The sequence below is a fragment of the Leptosomus discolor genome, chromosome 1 (genome assembly GCF_034619465.1).
Source record: "Leptosomus discolor isolate bLepDis1 chromosome 1, bLepDis1.hap2, whole genome shotgun sequence".
In the NCBI taxonomy this organism is placed as follows: Eukaryota; Metazoa; Chordata; class Aves; order Leptosomiformes; family Leptosomidae; genus Leptosomus; species Leptosomus discolor.
Genome location: NC_141391.1, coordinates 38,073,442 through 38,090,660, shown reverse-complemented (window position 1 = coordinate 38,090,660; position 17,219 = coordinate 38,073,442). Strand labels below are relative to the sequence as shown.

At 38.9% G+C, this 17,219-nt stretch overlaps 1 protein-coding gene across 2 annotated transcripts in view; it reads left to right on the top strand.

The window, feature by feature from the left end:
- DIAPH3 (diaphanous related formin 3) overlaps nt 1-17,219 on the top strand; it is a 272,276-nt gene that overhangs the window by 45,615 nt on the left and 209,442 nt on the right. For both annotated transcript variants that reach the window (XM_086481984.1, XM_086481982.1), the window contains 5 exons: nt 3,922-4,052; nt 8,320-8,394; nt 8,478-8,547; nt 8,928-9,064; nt 9,515-9,620. In XM_086481984.1, the coding sequence (XP_086338110.1) occupies nt 3,922-4,052; nt 8,320-8,394; nt 8,478-8,547; nt 8,928-9,064; nt 9,515-9,620 (519 nt within the window). The remainder of the gene's footprint in view (nt 1-3,921; nt 4,053-8,319; nt 8,395-8,477; nt 8,548-8,927; nt 9,065-9,514; nt 9,621-17,219) is intronic.

The following is a 17,219-nucleotide window of genomic DNA, read 5'->3' as shown; positions in this document are numbered from 1 at the left end:
AGTCCCTTATCTAGTCCACCTTTAAAACATCTCTGATAGAGGAGACTGTACACTCTGCCTGGACAACTTGTTCCAGTTCTTGACCAGCCTCATGGTTAAAAAAGAACAACAAGGGAGGAGTGGGGAAGTTTGTGTTTATGTCTTAAGTTTAACCAATTTCCTGTATTTCAATTTGTGCCTCTTGTCGTCTCACTGAGAGGGTTTCCCTGAGCCTTCTCTTCTTGGGGCTAAACAATCCCAGTTTTATCAGCCTCTCCTTGTACAACAGATACTCCTTTAATTGTGTACACAGCCCTTTCTGGACTCATTCCAGTTTGTCCATGTCTCTGTCATGCTGGGGAGCCCAGAGCTTGACACAGTACTCCAGATACCTCACCACCACTGAGCTGAGGGGGAGGATCATCTCCCTTGGCCAGCTAGTGATGCCCTTCCCTATGGTCAACTTGTCATCCTCCAGGACCCCCATTTTTCTCCTACAAACCTACTTTCCAGCTGGTTGGCCCCAACATGTGTTGGTGCATGGGATTATTCCTCCCCAGATTCAGGATTTAGCATTTCCTGCTGTGGAACTCCATGAAATTTCTCTGCCCTTTTCTCCTGTCCATTGGGGTCACTCTGAATGGCAGTGATATACAGCAGGTAAAGGAACTTTTCACTAAGCTGGGTCCTGTTTCACAGGACACCCAGGCCTTTGTCTTTTGCCTGATGGACCAGGCGGTTTGTACCTGGCTAGCTAAGACAAGGTATTTACTTTGTACCAGCAATTCATGCCTTACGAATGAGTATGCCCTTGAAGAAGAAGTGAAAATACTGATGAAAGAGGAACATCCTGCCACAAGGCGCCACAAGATGGATGAGTGCCCAAGAGGTATGAAGTCAGTAAATTTCTGCAGAAACAAAGGGAAAGGTAAATGCAGCAAGGAGAGATTGGGACCACCGTCTCAGTTCAGAACTGAAAAGACTTGTCCACCCCACCCATAAGGAGCGTGCGTGCTAATTTACAGAGAAAGTGAGGCTAATTTAAATATGATTAATAGCAGAAGGGATGGTAATTACTAACGAATAAGCATAAATTTAAGTGAGTTTTTACTAATCATGTAACAGGATAAATACTTTGTAACTCCTGTGCTATGGTGGGCTAGCTTTGTGGAATTAATCACCTACCACCCATCTTTGTGCAAATGTGAAATAGAATACCTCTGCCTTGTGTGTGTATCGGTGTATTGCACACGGGGTGTGTCGTGGTTTGAGCCCACCCAGCTGGCAACACAGCCCCCTGCAGCCACTTGCTCACCCCTACCCCATCTCCTGAGGGATGAGGAGGAGAAAATAGAACCCAAAGGCTCCAGGGTCAAGACAAAGGACACAGAGGGCTCACTCAGCAGTTACGGTCATGGGCAAAAGACGGACTCAAGTTGGGGATAACAACATACATTTAATACAAGACAACCACCACCATCAAGGATAATGAGAGATACAACCATACCTTAAATACAACACACCTCCCCCCCCGCCCCTCCCATCTTCCCGGGCTCAGCTCTGCTCCCTCTTCCCCACCAGCAGCGCAGGGGGCAGGGAATGGGGGTTACAGTCCGTCCGGCACAAGGTGTCTCTGCTGCTCCTTCCTCCTCAGGCAGAGGGGCCCTCGCAGCCCTCCCCTGCCCCACCGCGGGGTCCCTCTCACGGCAGACAGCCCTCCACCCACCGCTCCAACGGGAGTCCTTCCCGCGGGGCCGCAGCTCCCCAGAACCGCCCCAGCGCGGGTCCCTCCCGGGGCTGCCGCCCTCCCACCGACGGGCGGCTCCAGCGCGGGCTGCCTCGGAGTCACGGCTGCTTCGGGCCCGGTCCCTGCTCCTCCGGCCTGGGGCCCTCCGCGGGCTGCAGGCCAACCTCTGGGCCACCGCTGATCTCCAGGGGCTGCAGGGGCTCAGCCGCCACCCCACCATGGGCCGCAGGGGACCCTCTGCTCCGGCACACCTCCCCCTCTCCTTCCTCACTGACCTGGGTGTCCATAGGGTTGTCTGTCTCCCATCACCCTTCGCTCACAAACAAAACAAAGAGATGTAGTCAACTGCCTCTTTCACTCTTAAATAGTTATTCACAGAGGCACTGATTGGCCTGGCCTTGACCAGAGGTGGGTCCGAAATTGGAGCCAGGGGAGCTTCTGGAAGCCTCTTACAGAAGCCACCTCTGTAGCCCCCTCACCTGCTACCAAAACCCCTCTGGACACCAAACCACCACAAGGTATAAGACCCTGTTTGTGGGACAGCAGCAGCACGTAAGTCTGGTCTGTCAACCACTCTTCCCAGTTTTTAGGTTTACCTGTCTGCTGGAAACTATGTTATCATTTTCTACTTCAGGAGGAGAAGAGTTTATTTTTCGGCACTTCTTGAAGATCCACAAAGGGAGAAAACATCTTCTGTATGAAGCTCTGTATAATAACATAATGAGACTGCCTCACCAATTACAGTGGTTGATTTCAAGTCATTATGGCACTGCAAGTCTAATTCTCTTCAACTCCCGACTTAAGCCACTAGATTATAGTGTTATTTAGTGACTTCTTAGTGCTGAATGACAGAACAGTTGTGCTTCTGCTCTCTAAAAAAGGAGCCTTTCCAATGACTTAAGTCAATATAGGTTGTATACCCCATTGTATGCCTCTTGGAGTTTAAGTAAGTTCTGTAGAAAATACATCTATCCTTCTTCATGCCGTAAATGGGTATTAGGTGATGTAGACTTCTTATTTTTCACATTCTACAAATTTTGTCTTTGCTGCTACTTAAAAAAAGAAAAGGGAAGGAGGAGGATACTCTTAAGAATAGCATCAATGCCTCTTAGATTTGAACATTTTAATTTCAAATTGTAAAGCTTCATTGCTTCGGTATAACCGTTGCTTTGTTTAAAATAACGCATACTGTATATCCTTCAGAAGAGTCATTAATATCTTGAATATACTTTAAGCAACATTTGACACCACAAATATAGTGACCAGTCAAAGCCAGTGTCTTTCAACGTATATTGCTTGGAAAAGAAAATTTTTTGTTTGCATAAAACTACTTTTGCAGTGCTGCATTAACTTGCCATAGCATTTTCCTCTCTGTCTCCCTGTTATCCATGTCCCCATTTGCCTCCCTGCTTGCCAAAAAGAGCAAAACCCAAACAGCAAGGCAAAATCCAAACCCAAAGGTTGAGCAAGTGTCCTTATGTTATTTCATCAATAGTCATATTTGTGTTACACTACATTCTTACAGGTGGCAAATGAAACAAATGAGGAGCTGTGGTTCTAAACACGTCTTTTTTTCTTGTTTTTAAAAAATATTTTTTTTAGACATTTTAAAAGTTTTTTTGCTTTAGCCCAAAAAGCCAAAGCTAGTCTGTTTTTATAATCCCAGTCTCATGTACACCTCATCTGAAGGACCTTTAAGGGAAAAGTGTTTTACAACATCATCTGCAGGAATTCAAGATACTGTGATAATATCCTGAGTACTCTTCTGGTGCGCTGGTTCTTCCCTCTGTATTCTCATCTGCAGTCACCCTTCTGGACACGTGCCCTGTGATCTCTTCAGAGCACCTCAGATTTGTTTTTTTCTTCTGTTGAGTATTGAAAATTAAGATGTTTGCAATGCATAAGCAGAATCCATTCATTACAAAAACTGCATTTCTCCGAGTGTACATGATACATTTCTACATTTGATGCCTGCTGCTTTTGACTACTCATTATAATTTTTTTCACAAATTGACAAAAATTTAGTCAGCATTTAGCATATATAGTAGATCGACAACAGTTAACAGGTTTAGGACTAAATTATATCTTATTTTCCCCCTATTTTTTCAAAGAAGAGAAATGAAGGTTAGTCATTAATAATATATGCAAGTTCTATATGTGCCAAATAAAAAATGAATGTGTTTTCTGTATTTTAGGGAAGTCTCAAGAACAGTCGGAAGATTTCACCCCAAGAGTTTATTCAGGAATTAAAATCTGGGTCAACAGATGAAAGACTGGTCACTTGCTTGGAATCTCTCCGTGTGTCCTTGACTAGTAATCCAGTCAGGTAACATCATTAACACATATTGCAAAGATTAATCATGTTCTTATTTCTTAATGGATTAAAATTAATGAATCTGTAGATGTGCATGTTTCAAGTTTTTCCAATTAATGAATGATTGTACCTTTTTTCTTTTTTTTTTTTTGTTGACCATGTATCTTCTGTAGATCTATTATTCAGTAGAGTTCACTGATCTGTACAAGGTGATGCTGAGAGAATGTAAAACAAGTGTAGTGCTGAGCAGTTCACTTTGTTTTCTAGTGATAAATAGTCAAAATTTTTTTTTTTTCATTTTTATTTTATCCTCTTATTTGGATTGGAGTGAAACTCATTATTAAGTTAATGGATGTACGGCCTAGGATTAGGTCTGAATTTGAGAGGTTTGAATTGGAAGCAGAATGACTGTCGCTTGCAAAAACACCAGAGAAGACATGTTAGGAAGTAGGCAGTAGTTTCATTAACTCGACTGCTTGTCCATAAATGCATTTTAGTCTACAAATGAAAAGAAAGATCACACTAGTAGAACATACGGGTTCTGAAACAGTCTCCTGGTGTATTGAGTGGTGCTGAAGAAGACTGTTAAGATAGACCTCAATAGGCTTAAACAGAGCATTTTAAAATAGCCTTAGTGAAAAACTTGAGTTCGTCCGTAAGGCTTATATACAAAAATAACAAAATTGTAACAGTGGCACGCTGTTCTTCATACTTAAAATTTGTGGAATAAACATTTTAAAACCACGTCCCCTTCTTTCTAATGAGTAACAACAATTGATGTTTGTTGGATGCAGATATTGGTGACATTGATTTTCCTATCAGCAGCTAGATCTTTGAGTAAGAACTTGCTTTGACACATGAATACTGAGCTGCAGTCCAGCAGCTATAAATCCATGATTATTTTTACCTCCAGCTTCATATGACATGGACAATGAAAAATAACTGATGAAACTTTGGGATTTTATTTTATAGAATCGTAGAATCACTTTGGTTGGAAAAGACCTTTAAGATCATCGGGTCCCACCATTATCCTAACACTACCAACCCCACCACTAAGCCATGTCCCTAAGCACCACACCTATACATCTTTTGAACACCTCCAGAGATGGTGACTCCACTACTTCCCTAGGCAGCCTGTTCCAATGTTTGACCACTCTTTTGGCAAAGAATTTTTTCCTAATATCCAGTCTAAATCTCCCCTGACACAGCTTGAGGCCATTTCCTCTTGTCTTGTCATTAGTTACTTGGAAGAAGAGACCAACACCCACCTCACTACAACCTCCTTTCAGGTAGCTGTAGAGAGCAATAAGGTCTCCCCTCAGCCTCCTCTTCTCCAGTCTAAACAATCCCGGTTCCCTCAGCCGCTCCTCATATGACCTGTTCTCCAGACCCCTCACCAGCTTTGTTGCCCTTCTCTGGACCCGCTCCAGCACCTCAATGTCTTTCCTATACTGTGGTGCCCAAAATTGAACAGAGTATTCAAGGTGTGGTCTCTCCAGTGCTGAGTACAGGGGCACAATCACTTCCCCATAATTTTTTTCATGTATAGTACCTAAGAATAAACTTACACCTTTTTAACAGGAAAAGAACTAAATTTAGATTTGATCTAGCCTGACAATCTTCACATTTGTGGGCTGTGATCTTTTTGACAGTATATAATTTAGGTGTTTTTGCTGTTTTCCGAATTACTATACTTTAATAAACTTAACTTTTAAGTCTTGTTGACATTTCAATTTCTAATGCAAGAACTAGTTCTACATCATTGTTTGCAATTAGTCATTTTTGTAAAATGTATTTTTAGTTCACAGAGAAAATCTGAATCAAGTGATATTGAGTAGTTTGATCCTGGTACTAAGAAAAATGTATTGAAATCTATGGCTTATTGTAGAAAGTAGTATTTGTTTTTCATCAGTATAAAAAGAAACCTCAAAAGGGAAATGTGTCTGCTGATTTTGGTCACTGTTCTTCAGGTAAATAAATGGAGTGTGTTTACCTCACAGGTGCCAACACAGTTCATCAAAAGTGGTTTAGTGATCTAGCTGTGTGTAGTATTGCTGATGACTAGTTATCTACAACTATTTCTTCCCCTTTTGTGTAATAATTGCAACATATTTAGCTCTTTTAGTCAAGAGGACGTTTTTACTAAATTGAAAGTAGGGGCACTGATGGCTTGGTGTTTTGTCAGACTGACAAAAAGCAGGAGTGTTTGCTCTGGACGGTGTAAGTAATCTTTGTTTTTTTGTGGAAGCAGAGGAAAGGGTAGTAATGCAACAGTATTTCAGGCACTTGATCATTCTTAGCATCCTCAGCTGCTGGATGTATGACAAAGTGGCTGTGCACCATTCTGTCTAATACAAAATGTGCTAAGAAGTGTCTGGTGGGATCATCTTTAGGTCAGATATGGCCAATTATACCAAAACCAATTGACAGTTATTTGCCTAATCTCTTTCAGAACAAAACACCAATCCAGGAAGGAGAAAAATCTATTTTCGTATTTATTTACTTTTAAGGGGAAAACATGTAAAAGCATCTAATCTGATTTCCTCTTCCTATTATTTTAAGTCCATTACAGTTCTGTATCTAGCAGATATGAAGAACTGTTTAATCCCATCCTATAATGGGACTGGAAGTACAATGTATTTCAAAAGAGCTGTTGCATCTCCCTTGTGTTATTTGCAAGAGAATATCTTATTATTTGTCACCAGTAAGGTCCCACCATTATAGGAGTATCTAAATATTCTGGTTACTAATCAAAAGTGGTGATAAATACATTTTCCCAATGTGTACAGTGGTGTGTAAATAGAGAAAACAGACAAAACAATGGAGAACTGTAATACAAGTAAAGTGAACTCTGTAGTTTTTTAATGAATTCTGATCAACATCTTGATGTTGAACTTCTGGTGCTGCAGAATGGATGCTTCCTTTTTACATAAAAGACTTCATTTTGTTAATACATGACAAGTGATTTTCTCAGCTTAAGCTTTTTTTTTTAAGTAATAATTTAAAGAGTGCACAGAAACTACTGGTACTATGCCCACAACAGAATCCATGTTTTGGTTGATGAAGATGGTGAAAAGTGTTAGATCTTCATTATGCTAACTCCCTCTGTTCTAAATAGAGATGGTTCTGTAATCAGTTAATAGGTAAAAGTAATATGTTCATTTAAAAGTGGAAAAAGTATGGAAGAAAGACCTATTATGAAATAATTTTCTGTCTTGTTGACCAAAGACAATAATAGGAGATGCAAGAACTTGTCATGTGGCAGGAGCATGAAAAATTGACTGAAGGTGTCAGGAAATATTCCTGACTTTTATGGAAAGAGTATTCGAGTACTTGTGAATTCATTCCATAATTGAATATTATAACTTCACCCTTTATAAAAGGAATTTCCTGAGCAAATAGTCTCGACAGTTTCTCTGCTGTATATGTATTTTTGTTGCCTCTGCAGCCAACTTCTCCTTCCTTGATGAGATTTTGTTAGAAGTTTGAAGTTTCAAGTATCTGTGCCTTACACAGATAATGAAGTCTAAAGAGCAAAATATTCTTTCTGTTATGACTGTGAATGACTGTGATGTCTGTGAACTTTAGGGTTAGGCAATTGATCAAGCATCGTAGTTGCAGCAAGACCAAGAGCTAAGAGCTACTAGCAAAGGGCTAACTTCAGTGCTGCTGGCAGTCATACAGTTACATGTATTCGATATCAAGGGGTTTTGAGCAATAATAAACAGGATCGTGAGGCAGCTGTTTTGTGTAGAAACAACATGCCCAGGTTTAACCTCACCAAGAGATAGCTTTTGCACTAGCTGAAATTTTAAATTTTTGTTGTGTTCACTTGGAGGTATTCTTGTGGATTAATATCTCAGGCAGCTGCTTCTGCAGTTCCTTTAGGCTTTCCCTTCCTTCCTTCTCTGCCATTTACAGTTAGATTCTGACCTTTCCAGGAGAATCTAGAACACTGTGTAGTAGAAGTTTGTTGGTTTTCTTCCCTTCCTTTGCAAGGATTTTTTAATTACAATTCTGTGCCAAATAAGGTATAATTGTTAATTTAAGAATTGAAATTACTAAATGTAATGGCTACTGTAATTTTTTAATCTTTTTAATTTAAGGTTATCTAATTGTGTCAATGAGTGAATGGAATGCCTCTTGATCTTCTGTTGATGAGGGTCTATTTTGGGTTTCAGAATGATCCAGCTTTTATTTATGCTGACAGTTTTGATTCATTGTAATTAGTCTTTGAAATGTCAATTTTTTAAATGTCTTTTTTTTCCTTTCTCCCTAGCTGGGTTGAAAACTTTGGCCGAGAAGGTCTGGGGCTGCTGTTGGATGTTTTGGAAAGATTGGTTGAAACAAAAAAGTAAGGATGATGTCATCCAAAATTGCCAGCTTTTCTTAATATGTAAACAGCATTTAATTCCACTAAATTCTTTATTTATTCAGCCAGGACAAAGTTGTGAAGAGGAGTCAGCATAAGGTTATACAGTGTTTGAGAGCCTTCATGAATAATAAGGTATGGGATTTTATTTAATCTGGAAATCTAAATTACTACAGTTCCATCAGATAATGATCAGTGAATATAAGCCTGTGCAATCTGGAGAAGCAGTGCGTTGGTCAGCTGTGGTTTGAAGTTCTTTCTGCTGCCAGTTCCTCTGTGGAAATACTCTCAGAGAATAGTGTAAGCTTTTGATGCTGATGTATGCTCTTATTATGGTATACATGACCTGTTTTGGACTTTTTCTCTCATTTAATTTTTGTAATTAAGTATTTGATGGACTTAAAAGTCATTTGAAATATTTACGTGAGGGAACTGTGGCTGTCTTTTGCTGGATATTTGATACAGTCCTTTGGATTCCCACCAACTCTCCTTACAACTCTTCTTCTGTTGTTTAGTATGGATTGGAAAGAATTTTGGGAGAAGAGAGGAGCCTTTTGTTGCTGATCAAAGCAATTGATCCCAAGCAAACTAACATGATGACGGATATAGTTAAACTTCTTTCTGCAATGTGCATTGTTGGAGAGGAAAACATGTAAGTACTCTATTTAGCAAGAAAGAGTAAGGTAATTTTACAATATCCAAAATTATAGTTATATACCTAAATGAAATGCTATGATTTTCAACTTAGATTTGAAAGTAATATCTGTATTGTTAGTTTTCAGAATACCTTTGTGATTTTTATTGTGGTCATATCAATAAGAGTTTGCTTTTTGACATGTGGATGTACTGGTTAGATGGAAGCAGCCATTCTTTCGCTTAAAATTTTTTAGGATTACTTTAAAGGTATCTTAACCATTGTAATCCAGTAAGTCATTCTTTGGTTACAAAAGTCTCCAAAGGAAACAAGTAATGCTTAAACCTCCTAAATCTGTAAGCAAGAAATTGAGGTAGGTGAATACTTTGGCAACATGGCTCTTCAGAAAACAAATGAACAACAAGGTTAAGTATCTCTCCTGACTGAAATGTTTTTCTTTTCTTGCAGCCTTGAAAAAATTTTAGAAGCTGTAACAGCAGCAGCAGAGGAAAGGAATGTTGATAGATTCTCTCCTATTGTAGAAGGTCTTCAGGATAACTCAGTTCAGCTTCAAGTAAGCAAATTTTCTTTCACAAACCTCTGCAACAAGTAAAAATAAAATTACTTATTTTTCTGCATTAAACAAGTCATTACAATAAGAAATGTTTCAAATAAGGGTCAAATTTTGGAGTGTTGTTTACAATGTTATCTTTTAAAATGAGTTTTTGTAAGATTCAGTGTTGAGAAACACAGGGGTGTTGCAGGTTAGTATGTTGATTTCTATTTGCCCAAATCTTACAGACTTTGGGAGATAAATTTATACTGCCTTTTAAAATAAAGAATGAGTCATATTCATATGTAAAAAGATTATCTCACTACTGGTGATATTTACTGAAACTTAAAGATTAATAACAGTAAAAAAGAAAGTTTTTTAGTCAACTGCTTTTTAAAATTAATGTTTAAATCAGCAAGAAATCCGCCCCTTATGCCTACTTTATGATTTCATAAAATTGCACCCAGAGAGTCTGAGCACATAAATCTTTCACCTTATTTTCAATTTTCAATTTGCTTCTGTTGGATGTAGAGTTTACTGCAGAAAGACACAAGGTATTATAGTGCATTTGAATGATCATTATAAATCATTGCTCTAAGAGTGTAAATACTAACTCGTATTGATTTTCATGTAATTCAGTTGAACCAAAAACTGTTTCTAATTGTCATTCTTTGTGAATATTACAAAAATGATAAAAGATGAATCTCAGATTTGAAAGAAAAGACTGTGTTACTCCACTATAACCTTTTGTATTAAATAGTCCATGTCTGACAGTAAAGACTGCTCTTTGTTTCATCTATCTCACAGAAAAGCTAACCATAAAGAAGTATTTGGAGGTAGGGACTCATTTGTAGTTGAATTATGCTGGTACTGATAGGATTCTCTTTTGAAAAATTATCCCTTCTTTCTTACTGTTTCTATCTTACAATGGTTTGGGTTGGAAGGGACCTTTAAAGATCATCTAGTTCCAACCCCCCTACAGTGAGGGGAGCATCCTTCACTAGATCAGGCTGCTCAAAGCCCAGTCCAACTTGACCTTGAACACTTCCAGGGTTGGGGCATCCACAACTTTCTCAGGATACGATTGACTCTTGGCTGCACGAAGACTTTGCCGGCTCATACCTTAATTTTTGATCTATGAATATCCCCAAGTCCTTCTCTGAATGGCTGCTTTCAATCTGTTCTCACTCAGCCTGCAGTGATACTGATGATTGCCCCAGCCCAGGTGCAGAATGTTGCACTTGGCCTTGTTGAACTTCATGAGGTTCACACAGGCCCACTTCTCCAGCTTGTCAAAGTCCCTCTGGATGGCACCCCTTGATGCACCAATCTTCAGCTTCCTATTATGTGATTTCAGGCCTCTTCATTCTAGAATAGAGCTTTTTGCAGTTAAAATTACGTATTTACCTTTTTTATTTGTAGTCTCTGAATAAGTTGCTTTCTAACCCTTTTTAGTAGTCTAGATATTAATTTGTAGTGTAACTTGTTGAGTAAACAAACTGTGTTTCTTTTTTAACTAGTATTGTGAAAATCATTGCCAAAATACTTAGTTTTCTGAAGTACATTCTAGAATACACATTCTAGGAGTGCTAAACTGAGGTCAAGGGAATATCATACAAAAGATGAAGGAGACAGAAAATTACTATCCAGCATAAAGTCAGTTAAATTTGGTTACTTTGATTTTACAGAGAAATGGTTGCCTTCTGTTTATTTTCTTTGTTTTCCTTTTTTTTTTGTTTGTTTGTTGTAGTGTGCATAAGTATCTGTGTTTTCTGTCCTGAGCAATGGATCTGATAGCAAGATTTTATTTTTTTTGTTCTTTCCTTAAATTTTGCTGTCATAGCCATAGTGGGAGTCAGTTACTGTGACAGAACAAATTCAGCTTTGAATTACTGCTCAGTTTTCTGACAGTAGGAATACACAGCTGTGATGTAATTTGTAGGTGAGGTGATAACTGAGGGAAGGGCAATACTCTAATTAGATTTTTTTTTTTTTTTAATCTTGTAAAAGTATGTTTATCTCAGCATAAATTCGTTACACCGAGTTTAAAACTTTTGGATGAAAACCAAATCAGAGAATTTATGGATTCTGTCGTTCCTTCACTTCAGCCTTGAAGATTTCTAAATGCCTGTGATGCATATTGCACTCCATTACCAGTGATGGTAGTCAAAGTTGCTTAGGAACCTCAGACAGTCAACTTCAGGGCCAAGTGGGCTCTCCCCCTAGCAATAATTTTTGTTGGCTGGAAATGTGGGATATTTTGTTTGTTCTTATATTTTCATCTGTTTTTTTGTTTTTAAAAATGTGTCAGGTTGGTATTGGCTTCATATAGATGATACTGATTCTGGCTTGGTGCAGAAGGATTTGTCTGTCTTCCTTTTCCTTTTTTTTTTTTTTTTTTTTTTTTTTTTTTTTTTTTTCCAATTTGTGTATTTTGCTAATGTATTGAAAATCATAGTCATTGCCTTTAAGGGTCGAAAAGGAGACGTATTGGAAAGGCTGGAGTGAGGCTGGAAAGTGGCTGTAAAGAGAACTATAGCATAACACATGTTTTTCTTTAAGCAGTGGCTGGGGAGCTTTGTGTAGGGCTGAGCCTACAGTTAAGATTAGCAAGGAGAGGGAGAAAAATCTTTTAGCTCCAGTTGTAATGGGAATGGAAAGGGACTGCAGAAGGAAATTGTAGACTCTAAGACAACAAATATCTTGTTTTCCAAGGCTTTTGAATCTTCATTTTCCAGATTGGACGTAAACTTCTTGTAGCAGCAGATCTTTACCTTAGATATTTTTCCAAGAATCACTGTGGTTCTTCAATATTAGATTCAAATATATGATCTCATATTTCTGTTCTCCTCTGGGGTCTCTGTTTCATTTAGATTTCAAGTTGAATGGTGTTGAGTTAACAAGTTCCTGTTCAGTAGGATTATTTTTTTTCTCCGTATTTTAGCATCCTTGAGATAGTAGGCAGTATAAATTTGGGGCAGGTGTGCAAGCTTGAGCATGTCGGACTTTTAGGACAATATAACATTTTGCTTACTGCATCTGGGGCTTTTTTTGTTTGCTTGTTTTTCAGTCCTTCATGGTTTACTTGTTTCACTTGCTTGGTTTACCTTGGTATCAGGTCATGATATAAGTAAAAAATTTTGTTCTGATTTGATCAACCTGAAAAACAAAAATATGAAAAGTTTGATTTTCTGTTATGCTTATTTCTATTTTTTTACATAATCAATAAGGTGAAATTTTTTTATATTCTGTATTAAGAATATTTTATGCATAAAAATAATCAGTCAAAGAATTAAAAAAAAACAAGTCCAAAGGCAGAAATTAGTTTTAATGTTGAATAATGGCAGTTCAGTGTCTCTTTATATTGGTTGAGCAGACAGTTCTTTCTTTGTCATGAATATGGATATCTATACATTTAAAAACTGTTTTGACTCAGTAGGGAGAAATGATTTATGTCATGGAAATTGTATTTTCCAATTTCAGGATATTGTATCTAACTTAAGAGAATTTAAGAGCCTGTATTCTCTATAGAGCATATAAAGGTTTGAGAAATTCCAGGTCCATCACAGCACTTACGAGATGCCTGAATTTTAACAGTATGAAGAGTAATACTTCTCTGACTATTCTTTACTAGCTTACAGGTATTCAGAGTCCTGAAATTAACAGCATTTTGTTTTGACTGTTAGGCTTCCAAATGTGATCCTGAATGCTCAGGAGTTGTATATATTTGCATGTGTGTAGTTTTTATAAGGGAGAAAAAGCTTTCTATGACTCTCTTTTCTATACAGTTCAAAAAGCCCATGAAAACTGCCTTAAAAGCAGCCCCCTACTTTATTTGAAGCAGCAGGTAAATTAAATTAGTCCCATGTACTTCTCCATTTGCCCCATGATGGGTGCCCAACTGGGCGTTTTGCCCATTTCCCCCTTTTTAAAAATGAAAAAAATAAATTTATAAGGACCTCTCTAAATCTGTAAATATGCCTAACAGATTAAACTGAAGGTGAACAGATAGCAGCTCTTTTGGACTAACATTTGGGAATAGGCTTGAGAAATTATAATCCTGTGTGAACTCCTTTAAGAAACAGGTAGAAACCAATATTAATGGCAGTTGAGGCAGTTGATATGCAAGGAAAAATGATCATAGCTGATTATTTCTAACCACTTAGATCTTTCTTATAAACATGAGCACTTTCATACTCACTGTTTACAGTGATGCACAACCTCATTAGTGAGATAGCACTGATGAGAGAAATAAATCAGTGCAGAAAACTTCAGCTGAGTTGTTAACTGTGCAGTCATGACTTTCGTTTTTCTAGGACTACTCTTCAGATGTTAAACAAGTACTTTTCTGCTAGTTATGCCTTCTCATGATTGTGCTATACCTCCATTTGGTGTTTTGTTATCCTCTGATATAGAAGACAGGAGCATTATTAAAACAGAATTTGCTCCAAATGTTACAATTGTAATACTTAAGCTAAATGTATTAATTTGGCTTTACTGAGAGTGTTACCCTGGAGTTCCTGAAAATAGGTAACATTTTGCTCTTTCATTTGCTGTATCTAATGTAGACATGGAAACTTTTACTAAAAGTTAGCTCAAATTCCATTTGAACATGTTCTTTCTGCTAAAAGGCTTTTATTTTCTTTTTCAGACTCCGCAAATTGTTCCTAGATTTCTTTTTTTTTAAGACCAGAAAAATCAAAGCTCCTCATGTGAATCAGTTGTAAACTTTTATAACAATGACATTGACCTGGTGGTTAATTTGACAGTGTTTTAATGAGACAAAAGTTTGCAGTTGTCAGTTACTTGTCATACTTGCCTTGATTATCTGCTTGATATATGTAGACTTGCTTTGCAGCAGTTCTATTTGACACTAACAACTGACCTTTTCAGTTTTGAATTGACTAACATTTCTGTTACTTGAAGGCTGAATATGTAAAGGGCCTCAGCATGATGATTTTTGTATTTATAGTGGAAGCTCTGTGTATCTACTTTTTGCATTTGTTGAAAGCAAAGGATATTCTCCTTTTGTCTTGCATAAAATTCAAAATTATGGAAAGTGTACTTAAATGTTTTTGATTCAAGACAAGATTGGTGATCTTAGTTTGAGAATATAACTACAGCCAGGAGTAATATTTACTTTCTGGTTTTGTTAAAGTAAACGTAGTTTAACATCTTGAGCCTGTGCTCAAGAAAATGCACGCAAGGTAAACTGGTACCTCGTATACTTATGATGACAACTGAAGAAGTCTAATAGTTTGGTGGTTCAAGTCACGGAGGCAGGAAATACAGCTCTTCTGACACAACCCATTTTCCTGTATTTAAGACAAGGAAGAAACAACAACCAGTTGTGTGTTGCCTAGTTCTTCTCATTCTTCTTGTAGAATCAAATGAATGCTTCTACTCTCTAATTGTCATCTTTCATCACTGTTCCTCAAGCAGGCGGTTTAACTAATGGAAGAGTGACAAGTAAAGGGTCTTATCTATTTATCAGTAGCGTTACCCTCTCAATATTTTTAGTTCTAAGGGAATACCATTTCATCTTTTTTTTTCAGCTAACAGTATGAGAATGTGAGATGGTATGGTCTGTGGTAAGTTTGGTTAACTGAATCACTTGATGATTCTTAGTTGTTCTGTGCCAATGAGATCCTTTCCATAACTGTGTATGTAATAGGATGAAGCAGAGCAAAGCTCACTTTATCTAAATGTAGAGACCGATAGTAAGTATTTAAGATCCATGTTAATGTACAAAATTTCAATCTCAAAGTTGTTACTAAGATTTTTTTGTCATTAGCAAGGGTAAATAATTGATGAACAACAATATAGTGTCTGTACCAAATCCAAATCTACAGCCACTTTAATCTGGCAACCAGAATTTAAATAAATACGCATCTTCTTTACAGCCATTTCTACAAATGCAGTAAGAGTGAGGAAAGTGAAGTAGAAAATCTTAGAATCGTAGAATCATTTTGGTTGGAAAAGACCTTTAAGATCATCACGTCCAACCATTATCCTAACACTACCAAGTCCACCACTAAACAATATCCCTAAGCTCCACATCTAGACGTCTTTTGAACACCTCCAGGGATGGTGACTCCACCACCTCCCTGAGCAGCCTGTTCCAATGCCTAACCAGTCTTTCAGTAAAGAAATTTTTCCTAATATCCAATCTAAATCTCTCCTGGCGCAGCTTGAGGCCATTTCCTCTTGTCTTATCATTAGTTACTTGGGAGAAGAGACTGCCACCTACCTCACTACGACTTCCTTTTAGGTAGTTGTAGAGAGCAGTAAGGTCTCCCTTCGGACTCCTCTTCACTAGGCTAAACAACCCCAGTTCCCTCAGCCGCTTCTCATAAGACCTGTTCTTCAGACCCCTCACCAGCTTTGTTGCCCTTCTCTGGACCCGCTCCAGCACCTCAATGTCTTTCCTATACTGTGGTGCCCAAAACTGAACAGAGTATTCAAGGTGTGGTCTCTCCAGTGCCAAGTACAGGGGCATGGTCACTTCCCTGCTCCTGCTGGCCACACTATTTCTGATACAGGCCAGGATGCTGTTGGCCTTCTTGGCCACCTGGGCACACTGCTGGCTCATGTTCAGCCAGCTGTCAACCAGCACCCCAGGTCCTTTTCTGCCAGGCAGCTTTCCAGCCACTCATCCCCAAGCCTGTAGCGCTGCGTGGGGTTGTTGTGACCCAAGTGCAGGACTTGGCACTTGGCCTTGTTAAACCTCATACAATGGACCTTGGCCCATCGATCCAGCCTGTCCTGATCCCTCTCCAGACCCTCTCTACCCTCAAGCAAATTGACACTCCCGCTTAATTTCGTGTCATCTGCAAACTTGCTGAGGGTGCACTCGATCCCCTCATCCAGGTCATTGATAAAGATGTTAAACAAGACTGGCCCCAGTACTGAGCCCTGGGGGACACTGCTTGTGACTGGTTGCCAGCTGGATTTAACTCCATTTACCACAACTCTCTGGGCTTGCCCATCCAGCCAGTTTCCAACCTAGCGAAGAGTACACCTGTCTAAGCCATGAGCTACCAGCTTTTCCAATAGGATACTGTGGGAGACCATGTCAAATGCCTTACTGAAGTCCAGGTAGATGACATCCGCAGGTTTTCCCTCATTGACTAGGTGGGTCACCTGATCATAGAAGGAGATCAGGTTGGTCAAAAAGAACCTGTCTTTCATGAACCCATGCTGGCTGGGCCTAGTTCTCGGGATGTCCTGCACTTGCCATGTGAGTGCACCCAAGAGGAACCGGTCCATAATCTTCCCTGGTACTGAGGTCAGGTTGACAGGCCTGTAGTTTCCTGGATCCTCTTTCTGGCCCTTCTTATAGATGGGCATCACATTGGCAAGTCTCCAGTCTTCCGGGACCTCTCCTGTTAACCAGGATTGCTGATAAATGATGGAGAGCGGCTTGGCAAGTTACTCTGCCAGCTCCCTCAGTATTGTCAGGTGGGTCCCATCTGGCCCCGTAGACTTGTGAGTGTCCAATTGGCATAGCAGGTCATTAACTACTACTTCCTGGATTATGAGGGAATCCTTCTGTTCTTATCCCTGTCTTCCAGCCCAGGTGGCTGATTACCTTAAGGATAACTAGTCTATTAAAGACTG